The 9,365-nt window shown below is 41.0% G+C and overlaps 1 protein-coding gene across 1 annotated transcript in view; it reads right to left on the reverse strand.

Annotated features, from left to right (window-relative positions):
- The window catches only part of FAAH2 (fatty acid amide hydrolase 2), a 56,533-nt gene extending 49,213 nt beyond the window's left edge, over positions 1-7,320 (reverse strand). The window contains exon 1 of the mRNA XM_006773705.2: positions 6,979-7,320. Within this exon, the coding sequence (XP_006773768.1) occupies positions 6,979-7,170 (192 nt within the window). The 5' untranslated portion in view covers positions 7,171-7,320. The remainder of the gene's footprint in view (positions 1-6,978) is intronic.
- Between the last annotated feature and the right edge of the window lie 2,045 nt (positions 7,321-9,365).

Consider the following 9,365-nt stretch of genomic DNA (forward strand, 5'->3'; position numbering starts at 1 on the left):
GGAGAACAGCCTTTCATGGCTTACCAAGAAGTCTGTAACTATTTACTGAGATTTGCTGTACCGAGAATTTGTCCTTCTGCTCTGTCTCTCCCTTAGAGATTAAAGAGAAACAAAGAATACATTCCTCTTGACAGACCTTCTATTCAGTGTGTTGTGTATAAATAGGATTGTATAGCTAATAAACTCGCTTCAATTCATCAAAAGAACTGGGGTCCTCCTGACCCCACTTTCCTATCTTTCTTTCTTTTCTCAATTCCCACCTCCCTGCCTCAGCCCGGCTCAACCCTGTCAGGCTGGCCCTGACACCTAACCACTCACCTGCCAGCCTGACTGATGCCTAAATGCTCCCCTGCTGGCCCAATCGCCCCCAACTGCCCTCCCCTGCCAGCCTGGTCACCCCTAACTGCCCTCCCCTGCAGGCCTGTTTGCCCACAACTGCCCTCTCCTGCCAGCCATCTTGTGATGATGTGGGTCGGCCATCTTGTGACAATGTAGGGTGGCCATCTTGTGACAACGTGAGGGTGTAGTTGTGTGAGGGCACGAGAGCCACCTAGGCTTTTTATTAGTACAGATATACAATTATAGTTTTAATGGTAACTTTTACACATGGGACAATAAGCATTAAGAAATTAAAAAGCAAACTAGAACTCCCAAATAAACAGGAAAGAAAAGGAAAAAGAAACTAGATCAAGCCAGAAAAAAGTAAGTAAAGGGAAGTGAGAGAGTAGGTACAATAAATTATAAACATTATATCAAATGGAAGGAATTAAGCAAATTACAGCATAATAAGTGAGGACTGAATTCCTCTATCAAAGAGCAGAGACATCAAATCTGTGGGGTTTTTTTTTCAAAGCTCAACTCAGCTATACATTATTTACAAGACATTCACCTGGTACAAACCGACAATGAAAGTTTAAAAATAAAAGAATGGGCAAAGATATATGAGATAAATGTAAACAAGAAAGCACATGTGATTCCATTAATATCAGATAAAGCAAATTTCACACTGAAACATGAAATATTTACAATCCATTAAAATGATATAACAGTATATACTTTTTTTGTATCAAAAAGCAGGCAAACATATAGAGCATAAACTCCTAAAATATAAAGAGAGCTTGACCAGAAATACAAGTATAGTAACAGATAATATAGCTTTTTCAGAAATTGGCAAATTAAGTAGTCAAAAATAAGCTTATATCTAGGAATTTAATAATACAGGCAATATGTTCAAGAACATAGAACTTTTATTCCATCAAAAAGAAATACTTTTTGTTCATGAATCATGAACAAAAAAATGATAATGTATTTATCTAAGACAAAGAAAATCTTAAGTCACAAAAGTTAGTAAGAGTTCCTATCAATTAAATCAATCATCATAAACCAATAATTCTAGAAAACCAAAGTAAGAAAAAGATAATTTTAAGGCGTAACTATTTCAAAACACACTCTTCCACATAACCAAAGGGTCTAAGAAATAAATAAAATTAAAATAGGAAACTATACAGAAATTTACAAAAAGAGGAACATTTTTTATCAAAACCTACAGAACACAGCTAAAGCTACTGTAAATGTTTTCTTCACAAAAATAATAAGACATAAGCTAGCCAACGTAAAATAATAGGAAAATAAAGTAAATTTAAAAAGTAAATAAAAAGATATGAAAAATTTAAAAAAGTATGAGGAAATAAAGATAACCAGTGACCTCCTGGTACATGGGTCAACAAACGCTCAACCACTAAGCCACACCAGCCAGGCTCTCTATTAAGTATTGATTATATTAATGTAAGTAGATAATATAAGCACGTTTCAAAATCTAAAGGCCCTTCCCACCCCTGTCATCTAACATTCCTTCACAGTTCTTCCAGAATCAACTACTCTATCAGTTTTCATGCATTTTTCTAGAGAGAAACAGAGAGAGGGAGAGAGGGGGAGAGAGGGAGAGAGGGAGAGGGAGGGAGGGAGGGAGAGAGCAAATGATTTTTTTCATATAAGTTACAGCATATTATATAAATTGTTCCACACTTTAAACAGTTTGTTTATTTTTAATTCAACAATATGTTCTGGAACTCATTCCATATCTTGGACATAAAGAGTCACTTTATTTCTTTTTATTTGTTATATAATTTTCATACACACACACACACACACACACACACACACACACTTTAACAAATTTAATCAGAACCCCGATTTACAAATATTTGCTATTAAAAATAACATGAGGCCCTAGCCCAGCCGTGGGCAAACTACGGCCCGCGGCCCATTTGAAATGAATAAAATTAAAAAAAAAAAAAGACCATACCCTTTTATGTAATGATGTTTACTTTGAATTTATATTAGTTCGCACAAACACTCCATCTATGCTTTTGTTCCGGCCCTCCGGTCCAGTTTAAGAACCCATTGTGGCCCTTGAGTCAAAAAGTTTGCCCACCCCTGGCCTAGCCGGTTTGGCTCAGTGGATAGAGTGTCCGCCTATGGACCAAAGGGTCCAGGGTTTGATTCCGGGCAAGGGCATGTACCTTAGTTGCAGGCTCCTCCCCAGCCCGGGCCCTGGTCAGGGCTCATGCAGGAGGCAACCAATCGATGTGTTTCTCTCACATTGATATTTCTTTCTGTTTTTCCCTTTCTCTTCCACTCTCCCTAAAATTCAAAATATCCTCAGATGCGGATTAACAAAACAAAAAATAAAATGACATGAGGATATCCTCATTTACATATCATTAGGTGACTTCTGAGTGGGAATTATGTCTTTAAAACCTCATCACCGCCTGGATGGTGTTGCTCAGAGTTTGAGTATTGATGCATGCACCAGGAGGTCACTGGTTCAATTCCCAGTCAGGTTTCTGGCACGATCCCCATCAGGGTGTGTGTGTGTAGGAGGCAGCTAATCGATATTTATGTTTTCCTCTCATCCTTGTTTCTCTCTCTCTCTCCCTCTCACTTTGTCTCTCTCCAAAATCAATAAAAACACATTAAAAAAACACCTCATCACCTTTGGGATCACCAACAAAATCACACTTCCAAGTGTACAAAGACAATGACCCACTTCTGGATGGTGGCGACAGTGATAAGTTGATATCCTTTTGTGAGGTCTAATCTTGGAGGCCAACTGAGGTTGTGGAAGTTGAATAGTGGTAACCTGAATTCTGAATAATGAAACAGAGACTATTTATGAATCGAAAGGCAAGCACATAGAGAGTTGACATTGACTCATAGGAAACTGACGATTCAGAAAGCTGATTAGCATGAAGTAACACAGCAATGGAATGGAATCAAATTGATCTAGCTTTATCACTTCTTAGCTGTATGGCATTGGACAAGTTACTAGAGAGCTCTAAACTTTGCTTTCCTTATCTGTAAGATGGTGATAATTAATTATGCAATCTCAAAAGGTTGTTATGAGAATACAATTTTTAAACATCTAAGCAAAATATTTATCTTAGCAGCGGAAGTGTAGGTAATGAGATTGGGTTTGATAAAACCAAAATAAAGTGGCAGGGACAAGAATACAAAACAAAACAAAACATCCCCCTATAAAAGGCTAGCATCCGTGGTTGTATTCCTGTTTCCTACTGAAAGATAAGACGGAAACCTATAAAATTATTTAACTTTTATGGAGCATGTGTTAATTGTTTCATAGCCATTATTCCATTAAAGTATCCAAACAACTTTATGAAGTAAGTACTATTTTATGACCATTTTACAAGTAAGGAAACTGAAGCTCAAAGGGGTTAAGTCACGTACCCAGGTCCTGATCCTTAGGGAGAAAAATAAAAGGCAAACCTTTGGCCTTCAGAGACACAAGGAAAACAGATTAGTGACTTAATGGCCTTTTCAAACCTGCAGTATTAGTATAAAGACTAAAGGAGACAATTGCCATCCCGATAGCAAAGCCAGGGTAAGTAAAATAACAGGAAGAAACTTGAATGTTCTGACGAAGGTCTCAAGGCAAACCAGAACTTTATGACTTTCCTTCACCCAGTGTATACAATGTACTCATTCACGTATGCCAGCATCAAAAGATAGTATCTCAATGCGTGTAAGTACCTCTGAGTAAGGACATACAGCCTGTTGGAGCTAGTACTCTTAAAATAAATAGGCAACAGTGTCAAATCCCTCATATTTACACTTTTATCTTGATCTGAGAGTAATTTCTTGCCTTTTAATATGAGAATTGAAGATAAAATACATATAGTTCTTAGTATACAGTATGCGCTATATAAATGATAACTATTATTATCCCATCTGGAACCCTAGATGTGACCAAAAAATGCAACTGAAACTGACCCAGTCTCACATAAAAAAAAATTAGACAAAATCATCATGAATCTTCTTAACGGCTTCCTCCTACTCCAGTGATGGCGAACCTATGACACACGAACTCATTTTTTGGGTTGATTTTTCTTTGTTAAATGGCATTTAAATATATAAAATAAGTATCCAAAATATAAATCTTTGTTTTACTATGGTTGCAAATATCAAAAAATTTCTATATGTGACACGGCACCAGAGTTAAGTTAGGGTTTTTCAAAATGCTGACACGCCAAGCTCAAAAGGTTCGCCATCACTGTACCTAGTCTCTAGCAGTAGGACTGAAAGGAGGCCAGCTTTCTCAAACATCAAATGGTCCAGGGCAGTTTTTCTCATTCTGGGAACTACTGACATTTTGGGACAGTTGGTCCTGTGCTATGCAGGGGACTCTCCTGTGCATCACAGTATGTTTAGCAGCATCCATGGGCTCTACTCACTCAATGCAAAAGCACTTTCACCCAGTTGTGACAGCCCAAAATGTCAACAGATATTGTTACAGTCCCCTGGAGAGAACCACTGTTCTAGAAAAAGGAAGGAAATACCAAAGAAAGGGCAGAAGTTGTTAATATGGACATTGACAGAGGTAGAAATTTGGCGGGACTGAGGGAGAACTAGGACAAATAAGACTGTATCTTCTAGACTTCTTGCCTTCAGAACACTCTTACAGAAAATATATGTAGATAATATCTTCTCATAGGTAAGCTTATCAATAATGATTACCCGATGATGGTAATAATAGTAAGACATTGTATTCTGCCAGGTGGTATTTTCAATAATTTTACATAATATGACCTTAACCCTCACAATTCTTTTTTTTAAAATATATTTTTATCGATTTCAGAGAGGAAGAGAGAAATATTAACATCAATGATGTGAGGGAATCATTGATCAGAGTTGGACTGAGCCCACAACCCAGGCATGTGCCCTTGATAGGAATGGAACCTGGGACCCTTTGGTCTGCACGCCCACACTCTATCCCCTGAGCCAAAACAGCCAGGGCCCTCACAATTCTTTAAGGGAGATTCTATAATCAAGTCTATTTTTCTTGCAGAATATCAGAGGCACAGAGAGGTTATGGGATGTTTCCAAGATGGCACTGCTAAATAGGAGAGCCAGGATTTCTCAACCCAGGCAGTCTGGCTCTGGAGTTTATCCTTCTAATCACTATCCTCCACCTCTACTTACTTATGTGCCAGGGAGATCATATATAGGCAACAGTGGGTTAAGGTCATATTATGTAAAATTATTGAAAATACCACCTGGCAGAATACAATGTCTTACTATTATTACCATCATCGGGTAATCATTATTGATATGCCTACCTATGAAAAGATATTATCTGCATATATTTTCTGTGAGTGTTCTGAAGGCAAGAAGTGGAGAAGATACAGTCTTACTTGTCCTAGTTCTCCTTCAATAATGCTTGAGGCGCATTATTTGCAATTGCCATGGCAATCCTTGCCCAGGGTGCTAGAGCTATTAAGAGGCAGACCAAAATTTGAAAGCTATTGTCTTTCCTCTACATCTCACTCCCCGACAAAAGGTTAGGAGAGAAGAGAGGGGAAACTGCCCAATATGTCACTGAAAGGTTATCAGGAGTGTAAAAGGGCATTCTAGATTCTAGCAATAAAGCAAGGAGGAAAAACAAATGAGATAAGAGAGGGATAAAGACAAGAGGGGAATAAAGAAAGAACACTAACTAGACTATAACCCAAGATCTCTAGGGCACTATTCATATGGCACAGAAAGAGATGGTCCTGCTTGCAATTGTTTGAGCTGCTCACATGCTTGCATTAAGCATCCCCACCAATTTTTGTGTATTTGTGCAAATCGTTTTACCTCGGGTTTCTCGTGTGTAAAATGGGTCTATTACCTAGACAATTGCATCAGTGAACCGGAAGATGCTTAAACAGCCCGCACGGCATTCGACATGAACTTATACACGGAATATATGGTTGCCACGGGCCTTACTATCCCGTGGCAGGTATACCCACAGCATGTACACGTTTTTTTTTAATATAAAAATCCCTCGAGCCCCCCGCCAGGTGGCTTCGTTGGTCGGAGCGTCGCCTGCCCGTCCGGCAAAGATGGTTGCGGGTTCGATCCCTCGCCCCACCCCCATCTCCGTCCTGGCGTGCACGGGAGGCGACGGACGGATGTTTCTCTCACCTCTATTTTCTCTCTCCCAAATTAATTTAAGTGGATAAATAAATATATCCTCGGGTGAGGATTTTTTTAAATCCCTTGAAGGAGAAGTATCACGTAGGGCGAGGGCGGGGGCGGGGGCGGGACCGGGGAGCTCAAGAGGGGATGGGTTTTCCTCAGGATCATTTTGTAAACCGCACCTGACTTGTCCCCGCACCATTATTACACACAAACAGGGCAAACGGACACGGAGACAGGCCAAGCGGCGCCAACAGAGCCCAACGGATGCCCAGGGCACACGCTCGGGGGAGAAACACTACAACTCCCAGAAGCCTCCGTTCCTCCCCAACCAAAGCCTCTCCTCCGCCGCCCCACCGAGAGTGGAATGGAAATGTGTCCCCACAAAACCCCAACTCGTTACCACAACAACCTCCGCCGCGAAACGCCCAGGGATGGAGTTTCTCCCGAAAAGCCCGGTCGGCCCGGCCCCGTTGGAATCGATCCGGGACGCCCGCTCACCTTCCTCTGGCGGATCAGCTTGGCCAGCTGCACCCCCGACAGCAGCAGTAATGGTTCAGTCACAGGCGGTGCGGTCATCGAGCCGAACTTGGGGCCGCTGAAGGCTCGGGCGGCTTGGCCTATTAGGCCAATGAGAAAGCCCATCGCCTGCAGGAGCAGCAACTGGAGCCGGGCGGTGAACAGCTGCGCCATGACGGCTGGGATTCCGCCGGGTCCTAGTGCTGGACGGGTCCGTGCCCCCTCGGCCAGAGGAGCAGGAGAAACTAAGCTAGGAAGTGTTTAGGAATCCTTTCATTTGTGAGTCCGAGATCTACCCACAATTCCACGGGAGCCGATTTGTCATCACCTGCTGGGTTCTGGGCCAGGGATGGGGGCGGAGTAAAGTCCGCCTAGCAACTGGCTGATTGTAACGCAATCCATTGTTAACGCGTGGGAGCCCAACCCAGAAAAGTGCGATAAAAGAACGAACACTGCCTTTGGAGTGGCCAGTTCGGCCACGAGCTAACCTTGGCCGGTTTACACTACGCTTTCGATACTCGGCTCTCATGAAAACTAGGAGTAATTACTCTTACATCAAAGAGTTATGGTAAACACTAGGTAATTCAATGGCACTATTCATGGCACATAGTATAAATTGTAGGTGTTATCATTGATTTCGTTTTACCTGTAAAAAAAGTGTAAGTATGCCTTTGTATGTAAATACTTAGTATGTTCGGCTAAATAACAAGAACCTCAGGAACATATTATCTATATCCATAGTATTTAATCCTTGTAAAATCATAGACAGTACTGATAAATAAAATCATAAACAATACTGATAGATTTTTAAAAAATCTAGCCCACATCTCTTTCCAGATACTTGAATTCAGGGCCTGTTTGACATGTCTGCGTGAAAGTCTCACAGATCCAGCATATTTAACGTGTTCAAAACTCATCTTCCCAAACCTGCTACTTCTGTAAATTCATAGGTGGCCTTTTCATCCACTCAGTCAGCCAGTGCCAAAAATCTGGGAATTACCTCAGATCCTTCCTTTTCTCTCATCCTCATGAGTAGTCACCAAGTCCAGTTAATAATTACGCCTCCTCACTCAGCCCTAGCTCAGACCTCACTAATGTTTCCGTGAATTTCCACAAATAACCTACTGATTACCCTGACTTCATTTAGAGCAGTGGTTCTCACCCTTGGCTGCACATTAGAATCACCTGGGAATCTTTTTAAAATCCTGATTTCTGGGCCTCATCCTCCGAAATTCTGTTTCTTTGTTATGGGGTGGGGACACAACATTAGTAACAAAGAAACAGAATTTCCCGAGGATGAGGCCCGGAAATCAGGATTTAAAAAAGATTCCCAGGTGATTCTAATATGCAGTCAGGGTTGAGAACCACTGATTTAGAGTGTTCTTACCAATATACAAATCTAATCATATTACTCCCCTGCCAATGGCTCTGCAGTGATCACCCACTTTCTTCAGGTTCAAGCCCCATCTACTTCGTCTGGTATTCAAATATCTAATGACTGGTGTCTGAAAACCTCTGTACTTCATCCCTAGCTCATCCTTTTCCTCAGGTGCTATGCTCCTGCCAAACTAAATTACCTAAAGGGTTTCTCTCACCTCCATATCTTTACATATGCATGTCTCACCCATACCCTCTCCATCTGGCTCAGAACAAGTACCGCCTCCTCCAAAAAGTCTTCCCTGAACACCAAACTAGGTTTCGTGCCACTCTTTTGTAACACCACACTCCACGATTAACAATATCACAACACTTATAACCCTCTATTTCCATGTTGGATTTTTCTGTCTACTCCTCGTCTAGATGTGAACAGAGTCACTCTAATTCATCTTTGAATTGTCAGAGCCCAACACAGGGCTTGTCATGCAGTTAGTATAAGTTGGTAGGTTGAAGATATGAATATATGAAAGAATGAATGCTGGAGATAGGCCTTGAGCTTGACATTTAAAGCCTTGAGTAGGTGATATGTAAAGGTCATCCAGGAACTATTTTTTCATTTGAATAACTAAATTGGATACTGAAAGATATCATCACAGCAATTCTAGCCTAGTTGGAAGCGCCCAGTGGAATGCAGTTTAATCATGATAGGCACCTCTGATAGGTCCACTAAACACAGTTGACAGTAGGTTGTCAGAATCTGGGCTCCATTACAGTTTTGAGCAAAATCTATAGCTGAGGAAATCTTCTTTTCCCAGGAGAGTATTTGTCAAAGGGAAAGTCTTCCCTTTGCCTAACTTATGACACTTTATCTAGATTGTAGATGACCTTTATCTGAGTCTATGGTGCAATAGATCTGGATCCAAATCCTAAATCACGCTCACAGTCCTTGAATAAATAACTTAATGCCTTTGTGTTTACTGGTCTGTAAAATA

This window comes from Myotis davidii, unplaced genomic scaffold (genome assembly GCF_000327345.1).
Source record: "Myotis davidii unplaced genomic scaffold, ASM32734v1 scaffold546, whole genome shotgun sequence".
In the NCBI taxonomy this organism is placed as follows: domain Eukaryota; kingdom Metazoa; phylum Chordata; class Mammalia; order Chiroptera; family Vespertilionidae; genus Myotis; species Myotis davidii.